Below are 21,566 nucleotides of genomic sequence, written 5' to 3'. Positions count from 1 at the left end.
CTGCCCTGAACTATAGTCACTGTTACTAGTCTCCCCCAGTACCCTGCCCTGAACTATAGTCACTGTTACTAGTCTCCCCCAGGACCCTGCCCTGAACTATAGTCACTGTTACTAGTCTCCCCCAGTACCATGCCCTGAACTATAGTCACTGTTACTAGTCTCCCCCAGTACCCTACCCTGAACTATAGTCACTGTTACTAGCCTCCCCCCAGTACCCTGCCCTGAACTATAGTCAATGTTGCTAGCCTCCCCCAGTACCCTGCCCTGAACTATAGTCACTGTTACTAGTCTCCCCCAGTACCCTGCCCTGAACTATAGTCACTGTTACTAGTCTCCCCCAGTACCCTGCCCTGAACTATAGTCACTGTTACTAGCCTCCCCCCAGTACCCTGCCCTGAACTATAGTCAATGTTACTAGCCTCCCCCAGTACCCTGCCCTGAACTATAGTCACTGTTACTAGTCTCCCCCCAGTACCCTGAACTATAGTCACTGTTACTAGCCTCCCCCCAGTACCCTGAACTATAGTCACTGTTACTAGCCTCCCCCCAGTACCCTGAACTATAGTCACTGTTACTAGCCTCCCCCCAGTACCCTGAACTATAGTCACTGTTACTAGTCTCTCCCCATTACCCTGCCCTGAACTATAGTCACTGTTACTAGTCTCCCCCCAGTACCCTGAACTATAGTCACTGTTACTAGCCTCCCCCCAGTACCCTGAACTATAGTCACTGTTACTAGTCTCCCCCGAGTACCCTGAACTATAGTCACTGTTACTAGTCTCTCCCCATTACCCTGCCCTGAACTATAGTCACTGTTACTAGTCTCCCCCCAGTACCCTGAACTATAGTCACTGTTACTAGCCTCCCCCCAGTACCCTGAACTATAGTCACTGTTACTAGCCTCCCCCCAGTACCCTGCCCTGAACTATAGTCACTGTTACTAGTCTCCCCCATTACCCTGAACTATAGTCACTGTTACTAGCCTCCCCCCAGTACCCTGAACTATAGTCAATGTTACTAGCCTCCCCCATTACCCTGAACTATAGTCACTGTTACTAGTCTCCCCCCAGTACCCTGAACTATAGTCACTGTTACTAGTCTCCCCCCAGTACCCTGAACTATAGTCACTGTTACTAGCCTCCACCCAGTACCCTGAACTATAGTCACTGTTACTAGTCTCCCCCCAGTACCCTGAACTATAGTCACTGTTACTAGCCTCCCCCCAGTACCCTGCCCTGAACTATAGTCACTGTTACTAGTCTCCCCCATTACCCTGAACTATAGTCACTGTTACTAGCCTCCCCCCAGTACCCTGAACTATAGTCAATGTTACTAGCCTCCCCCATTACCCTGAACTATAGTCACTGTTACTAGTCTCCCCCCAGTACCCTGAACTATAGTCACTGTTACTAGCCTCCCCCCAGTACCCTGCCCTGAACTATAGTCACTGTTACTAGCCTCCCCCCAGTACCCTGCCCTGAACTATAGTCAATGTTACTAGCCTCCCCCCAGTACCCTGCCCTGAACTATAGTCAATGTTACTAGCCTCCCCCCAGTACCCTGCCCTGAACTATAGTCAATGTTACTAGCCTCCCCCAGTACCCTGCCCTGAACTATAGTCACTGTTACTAGTCTCCCCCCAGTACCCTGAACTATAGTCACTGTTACTAGTCTCCCCCCAGTACCCTGAACTATAGTCACTGTTACTAGTCTCCCCCAGTACCCTGAACTATAGTCAATGTTACTAGCCTCCCCCCAGTACACTGCCCTGAACTATAGTCACTGTTACTAGTCTCCCCCCAGTACCCTGAACTATAGTCAATGTTACTAGCCTCCCCCCAGTACCCTGAACTATAGTCACTGTTACTAGCCTCCCCCCAGTACCCTGAACTATAGTCACTGTTACTAGTCTCCACCCAGTACCCTGAACTATAGTCACTGTTACTAGTCTCCCCCCAGTACCCTGAACTATAGTCACTGTTACTAGTCTCCCCCAGTACCCTGAACTATAGTCAATGTTACTAGCCTCCCCCAGTACCCTGAACTATAGTCACTGTTACTAGCCTCCCCCCAGTACCCTGCCCTGAACTATAGTCACTGTTACTAGCCTCCCCCCAGTACCCTGAACTATAGTCACTGTTACTAGTCTCCCCCCAGTACCCTGAACTATAGTCCCTGTTACTAGCCTCCCCCAGTACCCTGCCCTGAACTATAGTCCCTGTTACTAGTCTCCCCCAGTACCCTGCCCTGAACTATAGTCACTGTTACTAGCCTCCCCCCAGTACCCTGAACTATAGTCACTGTTACTAGCCGCCCCCCAGTACCCTGAACTATAGTCACTGTTACTAGCCTCCCCCCAGTACCCTGCCCTGAACTATAGTCACTGTTACTAGCCTCCCCCCAGTACCCTGAACTATAGTCACTGTTACTAGTCTCCCCCCAGTACCCTGAACTATAGTCCCTGTTACTAGCCTCCCCCAGTACCCTGCCCTGAACTATAGTCCCTGTTACTAGTCTCCCCCAGTACCCTGCCCTGAACTATAGTCACTGTTACTAGCCTCCCCCCAGTACCCTGAACTATAGTCACTGTTACTAGCCTCCCCCCAGTACCCTGAACTATAGTCACTGTTACTAGCCTCCACCCAGTACCCTGAACTATAGTCACTGTTACTAGTCTCCCCCAGTACCCTGAACTATAGTCACTGTTACTAGTCTCCCCCAGTACCCTGCCCTGAACTATAGTCACTGTTACTAGTCTCCCCCCAGTACCCTGAACTATAGTCACTGTTACTAGCCTCCCCCCAGTACCCTGAACTATAGTCACTGTTACTAGCCTCCCCCCAGTACCCTGAACTATAGTCACTGTTACTAGCCTCCCCCCAGTATCCTGCCCTTAACTATAGTCACTGTTACTAGCCTCCCCCCAGTACCCTGAACTATAGTCACTGTTACTAGCCTCCCCCCAGTACCCTGAACTATAGTCACTGTTACTAGCCTCCCCCCAGTATCCTGCCCTGAACTATAGTCACTGTTACTAGCCTCCCCCCAGTACCCTGAACTATAGTCACTGTTACTAGTCTCCCCCCAGTACCCTGAACTATAGTCACTGTTACTAGTCTCTCCCCAGTACCCTGAACTATAGTCACTGTTACTAGTCTCCCCCCAGTACCCTGAACTATAGTCACTGTTACTAGTCTCCCCCCCAGTACCCTGCCCTGAACTATAGTCACTGTTACTAGTCTCCCCCAGTACCCTGCCCTGAACTATAGTCACTGTTACTAGTCTCCCCCAGGACCCTGCCCTGAACTATAGTCACTGTTACTAGTCTCCCCCAGTACCCTGCCCTGAACTATAGTCACTGTTACTAGTCTCCCCCAGTACCCTACCCTGAACTATAGTCACTGTTACTAGCCTCCCCCCAGTACCCTGCCCTGAACTATAGTCAATGTTGCTAGCCTCCCCCAGTACCCTGCCCTGAACTATAGTCACTGTTACTAGTCTCCCCCAGTACCCTGCCCTGAACTATAGTCACTGTTACTAGTCTCCCCCAGTACCCTGCCCTGAACTATAGTCACTGTTACTAGCCTCCCCCCAGTACCCTGCCCTGAACTATAGTCAATGTTACTAGCCTCCCCCAGTACCCTGCCCTGAACTATAGTCACTGTTACTAGTCTCCCCCCAGTACCCTGAACTATAGTCACTGTTACTAGCCTCCCCCCAGTACCCTGAACTATAGTCACTGTTACTAGCCTCCCCCCAGTACCCTGAACTATAGTCACTGTTACTAGCCTCCCCCCAGTACCCTGAACTATAGTCACTGTTACTAGTCTCTCCCCATTACCCTGCCCTGAACTATAGTCACTGTTACTAGTCTCCCCCCAGTACCCTGAACTATAGTCACTGTTACTAGCCTCCCCCCAGTACCCTGAACTATAGTCACTGTTACTAGTCTCCCCCGAGTACCCTGAACTATAGTCACTGTTACTAGTCTCTCCCCATTACCCTGCCCTGAACTATAGTCACTGTTACTAGTCTCCCCCCAGTACCCTGAACTATAGTCACTGTTACTAGCCTCCCCCCAGTACCCTGAACTATAGTCACTGTTACTAGCCTCCCCCCAGTACCCTGCCCTGAACTATAGTCACTGTTACTAGTCTCCCCCATTACCCTGAACTATAGTCACTGTTACTAGCCTCCCCCCAGTACCCTGAACTATAGTCAATGTTACTAGCCTCCCCCATTACCCTGAACTATAGTCACTGTTACTAGTCTCCCCCCAGTACCCTGAACTATAGTCACTGTTACTAGTCTCCCCCCAGTACCCTGAACTATAGTCACTGTTACTAGCCTTCACCCAGTACCCTGAACTATAGTCACTGTTACTAGTCTCCCCCCAGTACCCTGAACTATAGTCACTGTTACTAGCCTCCCCCCAGTACCCTGCCCTGAACTATAGTCACTGTTACTAGTCTCCCCCATTACCCTGAACTATAGTCACTGTTACTAGCCTCCCCCCAGTACCCTGAACTATAGTCAATGTTACTAGCCTCCCCCATTACCCTGAACTATAGTCACTGTTACTAGTCTCCCCCCAGTACCCTGAACTATAGTCACTGTTACTAGCCTCCCCCCAGTACCCTGCCCTGAACTATAGTCACTGTTACTAGCCTCCCCCCAGTACCCTGCCCTGAACTATAGTCAATGTTACTAGCCTCCCCCCAGTACCCTGCCCTGAACTATAGTCAATGTTACTAGCCTCCCCCCAGTACCCTGCCCTGAACTATAGTCAATGTTACTAGCCTCCCCCAGTACCCTGCCCTGAACTATAGTCACTGTTACTAGTCTCCCCCCAGTACCCTGAACTATAGTCACTGTTACTAGTCTCCCCCCAGTACCCTGAACTATAGTCACTGTTACTAGTCTCCCCCAGTACCCTGAACTATAGTCAATGTTACTAGCCTCCCCCCAGTACCCTGCCCTGAACTATAGTCACTGTTACTAGTCTCCCCCCAGTACCCTGAACTATAGTCACTGTTACTAGTCTCCCCCCAGTACCCTGAACTATAGTCAATGTTACTAGCCTCCCCCCAGTACCCTGAACTATAGTCACTGTTACTAGCCTCCCCCCAGTACCCTGAACTATAGTCACTGTTACTAGTCTCCACCCAGTACCCTGAACTATAGTCACTGTTACTAGTCTCCCCCCAGTACCCTGAACTATAGTCACTGTTACTAGTCTCCCCCAGTACCCTGAACTATAGTCAATGTTACTAGCCTCCCCCAGTACCCTGAACTATAGTCACTGTTACTAGCCTCCCCCCAGTACCCTGCCCTGAACTATAGTCACTGTTACTAGCCTCCCCCCAGTACCCTGAACTATAGTCACTGTTACTAGTCTCCCCCCAGTACCCTGAACTATAGTCCCTGTTACTAGCCTCCCCCAGTACCCTGCCCTGAACTATAGTCCCTGTTACTAGTCTCCCCCAGTACCCTGCCCTGAACTATAGTCACTGTTACTAGCCTCCCCCCAGTACCCTGAACTATAGTCACTGTTACTAGCCGCCCCCCAGTACCCTGAACTATAGTCACTGTTACTAGCCTCCCCCCAGTACCCTGCCCTGAACTATAGTCACTGTTACTAGCCTCCCCCCAGTACCCTGAACTATAGTCACTGTTACTAGTCTCCCCCCAGTACCCTGAACTATAGTCCCTGTTACTAGCCTCCCCCAGTACCCTGCCCTGAACTATAGTCCCTGTTACTAGTCTCCCCCAGTACCCTGCCCTGAACTATAGTCACTGTTACTAGCCTCCCCCCAGTACCCTGAACTATAGTCACTGTTACTAGCCTCCCCCCAGTACCCTGAACTATAGTCACTGTTACTAGCCTCCACCCAGTACCCTGAACTATAGTCACTGTTACTAGTCTCCCCCAGTACCCTGAACTATAGTCACTGTTACTAGTCTCCCCCAGTACCCTGCCCTGAACTATAGTCACTGTTACTAGTCTCCCCCCAGTACCCTGAACTATAGTCACTGTTACTAGCCTCCCCCCAGTACCCTGAACTATAGTCACTGTTACTAGCCTCCCCCCAGTACCCTGAACTATAGTCACTGTTACTAGCCTCCCCCCAGTATCCTGCCCTTAACTATAGTCACTGTTACTAGCCTCCCCCCAGTACCCTGAACTATAGTCACTGTTACTAGCCTCCCCCCAGTACCCTGAACTATAGTCACTGTTACTAGCCTCCCCCCAGTATCCTGCCCTGAACTATAGTCACTGTTACTAGCCTCCCCCCAGTACCCTGAACTATAGTCACTGTTACTAGTCTCCACCCAGTACCCTGAACTATAGTCACTGTTACTAGCCTCCCCCCAGTACCCTGCCCTGAACTATAGTCACTGTTACTAGTCTCCCCCCAGTACCCTGATCTATAGTCACTGTTACTAGCCTCCCCCCAGTACCCTGAACTATAGTCACTGTTACTAGCCTCCCCCATTACCCTGCCCTGATCTATAGTCACTGTTACTAGCCTCCCCCCAGTACCCTGAACTATAGTCCCTGTTACTAGTCTCCCCCCAGTACCCTGCCCTGATCTATAGTCACTGTTACTAGCCTCCCCCCAGTACCCTGAACTATAGTCACTGTTACTAGCCTCCCCCATTACCCTGCCCTGATCTATAGTCACTGTTACTAGCCTCCCCCCAGTACCCTGAACTATAGTCACTGTTACTAGTCTCCACCCAGTACCATGAACTATAGTCACTGTTACTAGTCTCCACCCAGTACCCTGAACTATAGTCACTGTTACTAGCCTCCCCCCAGTACCCTGAACTATAGTCACTGTTACTAGCCTCCCCTCAGTACCCTGAACTATAGTCACTGTTACTAGTCTCCACCCAGTACCCTGAACTATAGTCACTGTTACTAGCCTCCCCCCAGTACCCTGCCCTGAACTATAGTCACTGTTACTAGTCTCCCCCCAGTACCCTGATCTATAGTCACTGTTACTAGCCTCCCCCCAGTACCCTGAACTATAGTCACTGTTACTAGCCTCCCCCATTACCCTGCCCTGATCTATAGTCACTGTTACTAGCCTCCCCCCAGTACCCTGAACTATAGTCCCTGTTACTAGTCTCCCCCCAGTACCCTGCCCTGATCTATAGTCACTGTTACTAGCCTCCCCCCAGTACCCTGAACTATAGTCACTGTTACTAGCCTCCCCCATTACCCTGCCCTGATCTATAGTCACTGTTACTAGCCTCCCCCCAGTACCCTGAACTATAGTCACTGTTACTAGTCTCCACCCAGTACCATGAACTATAGTCACTGTTACTAGCCTCCCCCATTAGACTATATTATAATCCATGAATGTCTGGAGTCCCTGCCATATTCATCTCATGTCTGAGCCGTTGATTTGCGACTTCACTTTCTCCCAGTACTGACGTTTTACTTGTTTGATTACCTTTCCAGGCGGCATAGCTGGACTGTTTGTACTTGTCTGTGTTACCAGTCACCTTGCCGTGGTTAAATGCAATGGTTTGCACTTTCAGTTTTGTGATAATGCTGCCATCTATCCATGTTTTTTGGATTGGATAAATTTCAATCGACACAGTGGGAACAGCATCCTCTATACACTTCCTGATGAACTCAGTCACGAGTCACGGAATGGCAACCTGGACCGTATCCCATTCCATGAGATCAAAACAATCTTGAAGCATGGATTCCGATTGGTCAGACCAGCGTTGAATAGAACTTATCACAGGTACTTCCTGTTTAAGTTTCTGCCTGTAGGAGGGGAAGAGCAGAATGGAGGCGTGATCTGATTTGCTGAAGGGAGGGCGGGGGAGGGCCTTGTAGCCATGCTGGAAGAGGGAGTAGCGGTGGGCAAAAGTTCTTGATGAGCGAGTATCGCAGGAGATGTGTTGATGATGTAGCGTTTTCCTCAGATTTGCTTTATTAAAGTCCCCAGTGTGGTACCTCTCTTACCCCACGAAGGAAAACAGTTATGTTTTACAAATGTGACCGACCAGTTCGATTCGATCCTATGTAGCAAAATGTTTTTTTTTTTTTTTACAATTGCAGAGCTAGAAAATGGAATATCATACACTGCAGTTTAGGAAAGTAATTCTGCTTTGAAAGTTGATACATTTATAACCCCACTTTTGAGAAAATGGCCGTTGAATGTTTTGGTACACCTACTGGGGAGCTCTTCTTTGTCTACATCCATTCAGCATCACTCACACACTCTTATGCCTTAGCCCCACCCATCTCTTTAAGGATTCATATGTGAGGCCATGTGCTAAACAGAGTGAGGTAGTGTAATAAACAACCAAAGATTTCAAGACTAAAAGTGGTGAAAGTAGTAGCCTAAACACTCCAGGTGTTTAGATACCCTTTATCTGGTCGTTGGGCTGTTTCCTAATCTGACTTTGGTGCAGGTCATGTTGTTCTTCACATTACCGTCTCTGGTAAACACACTATATCAAATAAAATGAAATGTTGATTTGTCACATGAACAGGATACAGAAGGTGAAATGGTTACTTGCATATTTGCATAGTAGCAATATCAAAAATTGCCAGATGGTGAAGCGTGATTCAGAGAACGCGGTTCCACTGCTCCAGAGTCCAATGGCGGCGAGCTTTACATCACTCTAGCCGACGCTTGGAATTGCACATGGTGATCTTAGGCTTGTGTGCGGCTGCTCAGCCATGGAAACCCATTTCATGAAGCTCCCGACTACCAGTTATTGTGCTGAAGTTGCTTCCAGAGGCAGTTTGGAACTCGGTAGTGAGTGTTGCAACCGAGAACAGATGATTTTTACGCGCTTCAGCACCCGGTGGTCCTGTTCTGTGAGTTTGTGTCTCCTACCACTTCGCAGCTAAGCCGTTGTTGCTCCTAGACGTTTCCACTTCACAATAACAGCACTTACAGTTGACCGGGGCAGCTCTAGAAGGGCAGAAATTTGACAAACTGACTTGTTGGAAAGGTGGCATCCTATGACGGTGCCACGTGGAAAGTCCCTGAGTTCTTCAGTAAGGCCATTCTACTGCCAATGTTTGTCTTTGGAGATTACACGACTGTGTGCTAGACTTTATACACCTGTCAGCAACGGCTGTGGCTGAAATAGCCAAATCCACTCATTTGAAGGGGTGTCGACATAGATTTAACCTTTATCTAACTAAGTCAGTTAAGAACAAGGTAGGTGCTTTATAAACATGTTAAAACTTCATAAAGACATTCTAAATGCTTTACAAACACACTAACCTTCTCTGCCCCCCAGCCCAGTGCAGCTAGGAAGGCCATGACCAGAGTACAGAGTCCACCTGCTCCCGGGAAACCAGCCACTCGACTTCCGAACACAGCAAACACAGACAGACCCAGCAACATCACACTCCTCCTCAATACCACATCCTCCTAGAGACAGAGAGAGAGAGAGAAAGAGAGAGAGAGGAGAGGGAAGGGGAGAGAGAGAGAGAGAGAGACAGAGAGAGAGAGGAGAGGGAAGGGGAGAGAGAGAGGGAGAAGAGAGAGAGACAGAGAGAGGAGAGGGAAGGGGAGAGAGAGAGAGAGGGAGAAGAGGGAGAGAAAGAGAGAGAGGAGGGAGAGAAAGAGGGAGAGATGGAGGATGGAGAGAGGGGATGGAGAGAGAGAGGCGGGAGAAAGAGAGCGAAGAGAGAGCATGAGGGAGAGACAGAGACAATTTTTGTCAACAAATGTGGGAAGCAAGTACTCCAGCTCTAACAGCCTGGGTCAGTACAGGATGAAGGGTTAACTTACTGCTCTGCACTAGGAAACGGTATAGTAGACTATGTCATAACAGATATGGAAACGGTATAGTAGACTATGTCATAACAGATATGGAAACGGTATAGTAGACTTAACAGATATGGAAACGGTATAGTAGACTATGTCATAACAGATATGGAAACGGTATAGTAGACTATGTCTGGTTCTAACAGCTATAGGTCTACCACTGAGACTGGCTCTACCAGCTATAGGTCTACCACTGAGACTGGCTCTACCAGTTATAGGTCTACCACTGAGACTGGCTCTACCAGTTATAGGTCTACCACTGAGACTGGCTCTACCAGTTATAGGTCTACCACTGAGACTGGCTCTACCAGCTATAGGTCTACCACTGAGACTGGCTCTACCAGTTATAGGTCTACCACTGAGACTGGCTCTACCAGCTATAGGTCTACCACTGAGACTGGCTCTACCAGCTATAGGTCTACCACTGAGACTGGCTCTACCAGCTATAGGTCTACCACTGAGACTGGCTCTACCAGCTATAGGTCTACCACTGAGACTGGTTCTAACAGCTATAGGTCTACCACTGAGACTGGCTCTACCAGTTATAGGTCTACCACTGAGACTGGCTCTAACAGCTATAGGTCTACCACTGAGACTGGTTCTAACAGCTATAGGTCTACCACTGAGACTGGTTCTAACAGCTATAGGTCTACCACTGAGACTGGCTCTAACAGCTATAGGTCTACCACTGAGACTGGTTCTACCAGTTATAGGTCTACCACTGAGACTGGCTCTAACAGCTATAGGTCTACCACTGAGACTGGCTCTACCAGTTATAGGTCTACCACTGAGACTGGCTCTAACAGTTATAGGTCTACCACTGAGACTGGCTCTAACAGCTATAGGTCTACCACTGAGACTGGCTCTAACAGCTATAGGTCTACCACTGAGACTGGCCCCCTTGCTGCGATTTGTTTGTGTCATGTAATGTATATACATGTGAATGGAAAGTGTGTGTTAACTGGTAATGTAAATGAGTGAAACACATACCAACCTACCCACTCGCAACATCCCACCCCTCCACAGACAGAGAGAGACACACACTGTTAGGTTCTTACCTGGTCTCTGCTGGGGAAAAAACGGAGGAAGAATCCAAGAATGATTCCGATGATTGTTCCTCCTCCAACCTCCAGCACCCCCCGACCCAGATTATACCAACTAGAACCTGTAGGGGGAGACAGACAGGTTATACCAACTAGAACCTGTAGGGGGAGACAGACAGGTTATACCAACTAGAACCTGTAGGCGGAGACAGACAGGTTATACCAACTAGAACCTGTAGGGGGAGACAGACAGGTTATACCAACTAGAACCTGTAGGGGAGACAGACAGGTTATACCAACTAGAACCTGTAGGCGGAGACAGACAGGTTATACCAACTAGAACCTGTAGGGGGAGACAGACAGGTAAAACCAACTAATACCTGGATGGGGAGACGACAGGTTATACCAACTAGAACCTGTAGGGAGAGACAGACAGGTTATACCAACTAGAACCTGTAGGGGGAGACAGACAGGTTATACCAACTAGAACCTGTAGGGGGAGACAGACAGGTTATACCAACTAGAACCTGTAGGGGGAGACAGACAGGTTATACCAACTAGAACCTGGATGGGGAGACAACAGGTAAAACCAACTAGAACCTGTAGGGGGAGACAGACAGGTTATACCAACTAGAACCTGTAGGGAGAGACAGACAGGTTATACCAACTAGAACCTGTAGGGGGAGACAGACAGGTTATACCAACTAGAACCTGTAGGGGGATACAGACAGGTTATACCAACTAGAACCTGTAGGGGGAGACAGACAGGTTATACCAACTAGAACCTGTAGGGGGAGACAGACAGGTTATACCAACTAGAACCTGTAGGGAGAGACAGACAGGTTATACCAACTAGAACCTGTAGGGGGAGACAGACAGGTTATACCAACTAGAACCTGTAGGCGGAGACAGACAGGTTATACGAACTAGAACCTGTAGGGGGAGACAGACAGGTTATACCAACTAAAACCTGTAGGGGGAGACAGACAGGTTATACCAACTAGAACCTGTAGGGGGAGACAGACAGGTTATACCAACTAGAACCTGTAGGGGGAGACAGACAGGTTATACCAATTAGAACCTGTAGGGGGAGACAGACAGGTTATACCAACTAGAACCTGTAGGGGGAGACAGACAGGTTATACCAACTAGAACCTGTAGGGAGAGACAGACAGGTTATACCAACTAGAACCTGTAGGGGGAGACAGACAGGTTATACCAACTAGAACCTGTAGGGGGAGACAGACAGGTTATACCAATTAGAACCTGTAGGGGGAGACAGACAGGTTATACCAACTAGAACCTGTAGGGGGAGACAGACTAGTTATACCAACTAGAACCTGTAGGGGGAGACAGACAGGTTATACCAACTAGAACCTGTAGGGGGAGACAGACAGGTTATACCAATTAGAACCTGTAGGGGGAGACAGACAGGTTATACCAACTAGAACCTGTAGGGGGATACAACACAATTGTAGATATAACTGGGATTGTGTCAATTCTACTCTCTACATTTTCTAAATTTAACATTTTGAGTTTTTTACTACTGCGTTTAGTGGTCAGATGTAACCTGAATGTTTTACTACTGCGTTTAGTGGTCAGATGTAACCTGAGTGTTTTCCTACTGCGTTTAGTGGTCAGATGTAACCTGAGTGTTTTACTACTGCGTTTAGTGGTCAGATGTAACCTGAGTGTTTTACTACTGCGTTTAGTGGTCAGATGTAACCTGAATGTTTTACTACTGCGTTTAGTGGTCAGATGTAACCTGAGTGTTTTACTACTGCGTTTAGTGTTCAGATGTAACCTGAATGTTTTACTACTGCGTTTAGTGGTCAGATGTAACCTGAATGTTTTACTACTGCGTTTAGTGGTCAGATGTAACCTGAATGTTTTACTACTGCGTTTAGTGGTCAGATGTAACCTGAATGTTTTACTACTGCGTTTAGTGGTCAGATGTAACCTGAGTGTTTTACTACTGCGTTTAGTGGTCAGATGTAACCTGAGTGTTTTACTACTGCGTTTAGTGGTCAGATGTAACCTGAGTGTTTTACTACTGCGTTTAGTGGTCAGATGTAACCTGAGTGTTTTACTACTGCGTTTAGTGGTCAGATGTAACCTGAGTGTTTTACTACTGCGTTTAGTGGTCAGATGTAACCTGAGTGTTTTACTACTGCGTTTAGTGGACAGATGTAACCTGAGTGTTTTACTACTGCGTTTAGTGGTCAGATGTAACCTGAATGTTTTACTACTGCGTTTAGTGGTCAGGTGTAACCTGAATGTTTTACTACTGCGTTTAGTGGTCAGATGTAACCTGAATGTTTTACTACTGCGTTTAGTGGCCAGATGTAACCTGAATGTTTTACTACTGCGTTTAGTGGTCAGATGTAACCTGAGTGTTTTACTACTGCGTTTAGTGTTCAGATGTAACCTGAATGTTTTACTACTGCGTTTAGTGGTCAGATGTAACCTGAATGTTTTACTACTGCGTTTAGTGGTCAGATGTAACCTGAATGTTTTACTACTGCGTTTAGTGGTCAGATGTAACCTGAATGTTTTACTACTGCGTTTAGTGGTCAGATGTAACCTGAGTGTTTTACTACTGCGTTTAGTGGTCAGATGTAACCTGAGTGTTTTACTACTGCGTTTAGTGGTCAGATGTAACCTGAATGTTTTACTACTGCGTTTAGTGGCCAGATGTAACCTGAATGTTTTACTACTGCGTTTAGTGGTCAGATGTAACCTGAATGTTTTACTACTGCGTTTAGTGGTCAGATGTAACCTGAGTGTTTTCCTACTGCGTTTAGTGGTCAGATGTAACCTGAGTGTTTTACTACTGCGTTTAGTGGTCAGATGTAACCTGAGTGTTTTACTACTGCGTTTAGTGGTCAGATGTAACCTGAACGTTTTACTACTGCGTTTAGTGGTCAGATGTAACCTGAATGTTTTACTACTGCGTTTAGTGGTCAGATGTAAACTGAGTGTTTTACTACTGCGTTTAGTGGTCAGATGTAACCTGAGTGTTTTACTACTGCGTTTAGTGGACAGATGTAACCTGAGTGTTTTACTACTGCGTTTAGTGGTCAGATGTAACCTGAATGTTTTACTACTGCGTTTAGTGGTCAGGTGTAACCTGAATGTTTTACTACTGCGTTTAGTGGTCAGATGTAACCTGAATGTTTTACTACTGCGTTTAGTGGCCAGATGTAACCTGAATGTTTTACTACTGCGTTTAGTGGTCAGATGTAACCTGAGTGTTTTACTACTGCGTTTAGTGTTCAGATGTAACCTGAATGTTTTACTACTGCGTTTAGTGGTCAGATGTAACCTGAATGTTTTACTACTGCGTTTAGTGGTCAGATGTAACCTGAATGTTTTACTACTGCGTTTAGTGGTCAGATGTAACCTGAATGTTTTACTACTGCGTTTAGTGGTCAGATGTAACCTGAGTGTTTTACTACTGCGTTTAGTGGTCAGATGTAACCTGAGTGTTTTACTACTGCGTTTAGTGGTCAGATGTAACCTGAATGTTTTACTACTGCGTTTAGTGGCCAGATGTAACCTGAATGTTTTACTACTGCGTTTAGTGGTCAGATGTAACCTGAATGTTTTACTACTGCGTTTAGTGGTCAGATGTAACCTGAGTGTTTTCCTACTGCGTTTAGTGGTCAGATGTAACCTGAGTGTTTTACTACTGCGTTTAGTGGTCAGATGTAACCTGAGTGTTTTACTACTGCGTTTAGTGGTCAGATGTAACCTGAACGTTTTACTACTGCGTTTAGTGGTCAGATGTAACCTGAATGTTTTACTACTGCGTTTAGTGGTCAGATGTAAACTGAGTGTTTTACTACTGCGTTTAGTGGTCAGATGTAACCTGAGTGTTTTCCTACTGCGTTTAGTGGTCAGATGTAACCTGAGTGTTTTACTACTGCGTTTAGTGGTCAGATGTAACCTGAATGTTTTACTACTGCGTTTAGTGGTCAGATGTAACCTGAATGTTTTACTACTGCGTTTAGTGGTCAGATGTAAACTGAGTGTTTTACTACTGCGTTTAGTGGTCAGATGTAACCTGAGTGTTTTCCTACTGCGTTTAGTGGTCAGATGTAACCTGAGTGTTTTACTACTGCGTTTAGTGGTCAGATGTAACCTGAGTGTTTTATTACTGCGTTTAGTGGTCAGATGTAACCTGAGTGTTTTACTACTGCGTTTAGTGGTCAGATGTAACCTGAGTGTTTTACTACTGCGTTTAGTGGTCAGATGTAACCTGAGTGTTTTACTACTGCGTTTAGTGGTCAGATGTAACCTGAGTGTTTTACTACTGCGTTTAGTGGTCAGATGTAACCTGAGTGTTTTACTACTGCGTTTAGTGGACAGATGTAACCTGAGTGTTTTACTACTGCGTTTAGTGGTCAGATGTAACCTGAATGTTTTACTACTGCGTTTAGTGGTCAGATGTAACCTGAATGTTTTACTACTGTGTTTAGTGGTCAGATGTAAACTGAGTGTTTTACTACTGCGTTTAGTGGTCAGATGTAACCTGAATGTTTTACTACTGCGTTTAGTGGTCAGATGTAACCTGAGTGTTTTACTACTGCGTTTAGTGGTCAGATGTAACCTGAGTGTTTTACTACTGCGTTTAGTGGTCAGATGTAACCTGAATGTTTTACTACTGCGTTTAGTGGCCAGATGTAACCTGAATGTTTTACTACTGCGTTTAGTGGTCAGATGTAACCTGAGTGTTTTACTACTGCGTTTAGTGGTCAGATGTAACCTGAGTGTTTTACTACTGCGTTTAGTGGACAGATGTAACCTGAGTGTTTTACTACTGCGTTTAGTGGTCAGATGTAACCTGAGTGTTTTACTACTGCGTTTAGTGGACAGATGTAACCTGAGTGTTTTACTACTGCGTTTAGTGGTCAGATGTAACCTGAGTGTTTTACTACTGCGTTTAGTGGTCAGATGTAACCTGAATGTTTTACTACTGCGTTTAGTGGTCAGATGTAAACTGAGTGTTTTACTACTGCGTTTAGTGGTCAGATGTAACCTGAGTGTTTTCCTACTGCGTTTAGTGGTCAGATGTAACCTGAGTGTTTTACTACTGCGTTTAGTGGTCAGATGTAACCTGAGTGTTTTACTACTGTGTTTAGTGGTCAGATGTAACCTGAGTGTTTTACTACTGCGTTTAGTGGACAGATGTAACCTGAATGTTTTACTACTGCGTTTAGTGGTCAGATGTAACCTGAATGTTTTACTACTGCGTTTAGTGGTCAGATGTAACCTGAGTGTTTTCCTACTGCGTTTAGTGGTCAGATGTAACCTGAGTGTTTTACTACTGCGTTTAGTGGTCAGATGTAACCTGAATGTTAAACTACTGCGTTTAGTGGTCAGATGTAACCTGAATGTTTTACTACTGCGTTTAGTGGTCAGATGTAAACTGAGTGTTTTACTACTGCGTTTAGTGGTCAGATGTAACCTGAGTGTTTTCCTACTGCGTTTAGTGGTCAGATGTAACCTGAGTGTTTTACTACTGCGTTTAGTGGTCAGATGTAACCTGAGTGTTTTACTACTGCGTTTAGTGGTCAGATGTAACCTGAGTGTTTTACTACTGCGTTTAGTGGTCAGATGTAACCTGAGTGTTTTACTACTGCGTTTAGTGGTCAGATGTAACCTGAGTGTTTTACTACTGCGTTTAGTGGTCAGATGTAACCTGAGTGTTTTACTACTGCGTTTAGTGGTCAGATGTAACCTGAGTGTTTTACTACTGCGTTTAGTGGTCAGATGTAAACTGAGTGTTTTACTACTGCGTTTAGTGGTCAGATGTAACCTGAATGTTTTACTACTGCGTTTAGTGGTCAGATGTAACCTGAGTGTTTTACTACTACGTTTAGTGGTCAGATGTAACCTGAGTGTTTTACTACTGCGTTTAGTGGTCAGATGTAACCTGAATGTTTTACTACTGCGTTTAGTGGTCAGGTGTAACCTGAATGTTTTACTACTGCGTTTAGTGGTCAGATGTAACCTGAATGTTTTACTACTGCGTTTAGTGGCCAGATGTAACCTGAATGTTTTACTACTGCGTTTAGTGGTCAGATGTAACCTGAGTGTTTTACTACTGCGTTTAGTGGTCAGATGTAACCTGAATGTTTTACTACTGCGTTTAGTGGTCAGATGTAACCTGAATGTTTTACTACTGCGTTTAGTGGTCAGATGTAACCTGAATGTTTTACTACTGCGTTTAGTGGTCAGATGTAACCTGAGTGTTTTACTACTGCGTTTAGTGGTCAGATGTAACCTGAATGTTTTACTACTGCGTTTAGTGGTCAGATGTAACCTGAGTGTTTTACTACTGCGTTTAGTGGTCAGATGTAACCTGAGTGTTTTACTACTGCGTTTAGTGGTCAGATGTAACCTGAATGTTTTACTACTGCGTTTAGTGGCCAGATGTAACCTGAATGTTTTACTACTGCGTTTAGTGGTCAGATGTAACCTGAGTGTTTTACTACTGTGTTTAGTGGTCAGATGTAACCTGAATGTTTTACTACTGTGTTTAGTGGTCAGATGTAACCTGAGTGTTTTACTACTGCGTTTAGTGGTCAGATGTAACCTGAGTGTTTTACTACTGCGTTTAGTGGTCAGATGTAACCTGAGTGTTTTACTACTGCGTTTAGTGGACAGATGTAACCTGAGTGTTTTACTACTGCGTTTAGTGGTCAGATGTAACCTGAGTGTTTTACTACTGCGTTTAGTGGACAGATGTAACCTGAGTGTTTTACTACTGCGTTTAGTGGTCAGATGTAACCTGAGTGTTTTACTACTGCGTTTAGTGGTCAGATGTAACCTGAATGTTTTACTACTGCGTTTAGTGGTCAGATGTAAACTGAGTGTTTTACTACTGCGTTTAGTGGTCAGATGTAACCTGAGTGTTTTCCTACTGCGTTTAGTGGTCAGATGTAACCTGAGTGTTTTACTACTGCGTTTAGTGGTCAGATGTAACCTGAGTGTTTTACTACTGCGTTTAGTGGTCAGATGTAACCTGAGTGTTTTACTACTGCGTTTAGTGGACAGATGTAACCTGAATGTTTTACTACTGCGTTTAGTGGTCAGATGTAACCTGAATGTTTTACTACTGCGTTTAGTGGTCAGATGTAACCTGAGTGTTTTCCTACTGCGTTTAGTGGTCAGATGTAACCTGAGTGTTTTACTACTGCGTTTAGTGGTCAGATGTAACCTGAATGTTTTACTACTGCGTTTAGTGGTCAGATGTAACCTGAGTGTTTTCCTACTGCGTTTAGTGGTCAGATGTAACCTGAGTGTTTTACTACTGCGTTTAGTGGTCAGATGTAACCTGAGTGTTTTACTACTGCGTTTAGTGGTCAGATGTAACCTGAATGTTTTACTACTGCGTTTAGTGGTCAGATGTAACCTGAGTGTTTTACTACTGCGTTTAGTGGTCAGATGTAACCTGAATGTTTTACTACTGCGTTTAGTGGTCAGATGTAACCTGAATGTTTTACTACTGCGTTTAGTGGTCAGATGTAACCTGAATGTTTTACTACTGCGTTTAGTGGTCAGATGTAACCTGAATGTTTTACTACTGTGTTTAGTGGTCAGATGTAAACTGAGTGTTTTACTACTGCGTTTAGTGGTCAGATGTAACCTGAGTGTTTTCCTACTGCGTTTAGTGGTCAGATGTAACCTGAGTGTTTTCCTACTGCGTTTAGTGGTCAGATGTAACCTGAGTGTTTTCCTACTGCGTTTAGTGGTCAGATGCTGCCAGGTGTTTTGAGCTGAGGTGGGATATCTACTAGGTGGCAATAGGAAGTCAATGGGGCTTCATCCCAGTGTGAAAGAGTGATTGTTCTGTCTAATTGGCGGGTCGCTTCTGCTGTGAACCCTGTGGTCACATGCTCACTTACCTGAGGCGAATGCCACGCCTAGACAGGTGGTGAACCCTGTGATGGCCAGGATGTCATCAAAACTCCCAGCAGCCATCAGCAGAGTAGGGATTCCCTTCTCCACGCCGTAGCCATCCTTCTGGAGCAGCAACATGGAGGGCACCACCACCGCTGGAGAGACAGCACTCAGAACAAACCTAGAGAAAGAGAGATAGAGAGAGATAGAGAGAGAGAGACGGAAAGAGAGAGACAGAGAGAGAGAGAGGGAGAGAGAGACAGAGAGAGAGAGAGAGAGAGAGAGAGAGACGGAAAGAGAGAGAGAGAGAGAGAGAGAGAGAGAGAGAGAGAGAGAGAGAGAGAGAGAGAGAGAGAGAGAGAGAGAGAGAGAGTGAGAAACGGACAGACAGACAGACAGACAGTCAGAATGAGACATCAGAGAGAGAAAGAAAGAGAGGGGGGGGGGCAGATGAGCAGAGAGTGAGCTCATGGGCTCCTGAGTTAGAGAATATAGAATTCGAGTTGGATAAAGGATTTATACAGGATAATAACCTCAACATTAAAACCTTCAATCCAAAGTAAAATTCCACACCTAAAACCTTGATTTGGGACAACAACAAAAAACTTCTAACAAACCAAAACCTGCTGAGGAAACACAGCAGAACCTGTAAATACCATCCAACACAACACTGAGTGAGTAATGTTCAGTCTGAACCTGTAAATACATCCAACACAACACTGAGTGAGTAATGTTCAGTCTGGACCTGTAAATACATCCAACACAACACTGAGTGAGTAATGTTCAGTCTGGACCTGGAAATACCATCCAACACAACACTGAGTGAGTAATGTTCAGTCTGAACCTGTAAATACCATCCAACACAACACTGAGTGAGTAATGTTCAGTCTGGACCTGTAAATACATCCAACACAACACTGAATGAGTAATGTTCAGTCTGGACCTACTTCTGAAGACAAAAAGTAAAAGACAATAATCTCTTGTTAATTCTGTTTTATAAAGCTTAATAAATAAGTATACTAAAGCTACCAAGCTACTAGGACAGAACAGACCTGGCTGTAACTTCAATTAGCACTGACAATGGCAGGAGAGTTTCCCACCCCCAAAGCCCCCCACCCCCCAACCCAAATGCAGAGGCCGTTGAAGCCCCCATGGCGTCAGAAATAGAGAGATAAAATTGATCACTTACCTTTGATGATCTTCGTATGGTTGCACTCACAAGACTCCATGTTACACAATAAATGTTTGTTTTGTTTGATAAAGTCCCTCTTTATATCCAAAAACCTCCGTTTTGTTGGTGCGTTTTGTTCAGTAAACCATTGGCACAAAGCGCGGTCACAGCAGGCAGACGAAAAATCAAAAAAGTATCATAAAAGTTCGTAGAAACATGTCAAACGATGTTTATAATCAATCCTCAGGTTGTTTTTGTCATAAATAAATCGATCATATTTCAACCGGACAATATCTCCGTCAATAGAAAAGGAAAAAGAAAGAAATAACCTCACGGTCCCGGTCACGCGCTGGACACATGTCTGGACGTTTCCACTGTCCTCTCATTGAAAGTGGTGTTTCTCCCTCATTTTTCAGAGTAAAAGCCTGAAACAATGCCTAAAGACTGGCCACATGTAGTGGAAGCCATGGGTTTTAAGTCTTTGTATGGTGGATAGGCTTTCAATGGAAAAACAGCCATTTCAAAATAACTTCCTGGGTGGATTCTCCTCAGGTTTCAGCCTGCCATATCAGTTCTGTTATACTCACAGACATTATTTTAACAGTTTTGGAAGCTTTAGAGTGTTTTCTATCCAAATCTATGCCTATCCTAGCTTCTGGGCCTGAGTAACAGGCAGTTTACTTTGGGCACCTCATTCATCCAAACTACTCAATACTGCTCCTGGTCCCAGAAAGGTTAAGAGGACAAACTTTTTCCCAAACACAAATTGTCTAAATTCTGATGCCCAAACACCAGACATGCCCTGGAGCTGTCAGAGGACAGACTAGGGTCCCCCAGCCACATCATAAGGGGCACAAATGACCTGAGGGCCCAGCAGGAAAGGGTGGTCACAGCACTCAAGGAAGTGATTGAAAAAGCTTCTTCTACTTTCCCCAATGCACAAGTGGTTATCTCCACCTTGCTACCATGAAAATACTTCCACCCTGCCACCGTACAGCGGGTAAATGTAAACATTTCCCAGGACTGTGCCTCAAAACCAAATGCTTACCTGGCCCACCACTCCACCCTGGACTTGAACAGCCTTTACGACCAGGTTCTCCTCTACAAGCCAGCAATCCCAACTTTTCCCAGGACCCTGAAGGACGTCACCCTCAACCGCAGCCCCAGTAGCCACAGCACCTCACACAGGAGCAACAGAGCAACGGACACCCGCCCCAGACCAGCAAGACACCCTCCTAGATCTGCCAGACCCCTCCTGAAGGACTTGCACTGAGATTCCCCACCCCAAGAGGACCTACACCCAGACCACTTGACACTTCAGTGAAAATTTAAGTTGCAACCAGGTCAGTTCTGTCCTAGCAGCTTGGTAGCCTTATTAGCAGCCACACCCAAATCAGCTAAGACCACCCCAAGCAAACCCTGGCCACACCCTATAGAGGCCCCCCCATATCAGACCTATGCCCCTTCTGGTTGCCCTCTAGGTTACAGAGAGCTGGTTGCCCTCTAGGTTACAGAGAGCTGGTCGTCCCATCCACCAAACTACCAGGTGTGAAACATGGTATAAAGGAGACAGACCCACTGGTTGCCCTCTAGGTCACACTACCAGGTGTGAAACATGGTATAAAGGAG

The 21,566-nt window shown here is 45.9% G+C and overlaps 1 protein-coding gene across 2 annotated transcripts in view; it reads right to left on the bottom strand.

Moving 5' to 3' along the window:
• The window catches only part of LOC139534785 (sodium/hydrogen exchanger 9B2-like), a 55,933-nt gene that overhangs the window by 22,825 nt on the left and 11,542 nt on the right, over positions 1-21,566 (bottom strand). For both annotated transcript variants that reach the window (XM_071334233.1, XM_071334236.1), the window contains 3 exons: positions 18,772-18,947; positions 10,874-10,980; positions 9,267-9,416 (listed from right to left, as the gene is read on the bottom strand). In XM_071334233.1, the coding sequence (XP_071190334.1) occupies positions 9,267-9,416; positions 10,874-10,980; positions 18,772-18,947 (433 nt within the window). The remainder of the gene's footprint in view (positions 1-9,266; positions 9,417-10,873; positions 10,981-18,771; positions 18,948-21,566) is intronic.

This window comes from Salvelinus alpinus, chromosome 11 (genome assembly GCF_045679555.1).
Source record: "Salvelinus alpinus chromosome 11, SLU_Salpinus.1, whole genome shotgun sequence".
NCBI classification, from domain to species: domain Eukaryota; kingdom Metazoa; phylum Chordata; class Actinopteri; order Salmoniformes; family Salmonidae; genus Salvelinus; species Salvelinus alpinus.
Note: the sequence above shows the minus strand (reverse complement) of the source record. Positions and strands in the feature narration are given on the sequence as shown.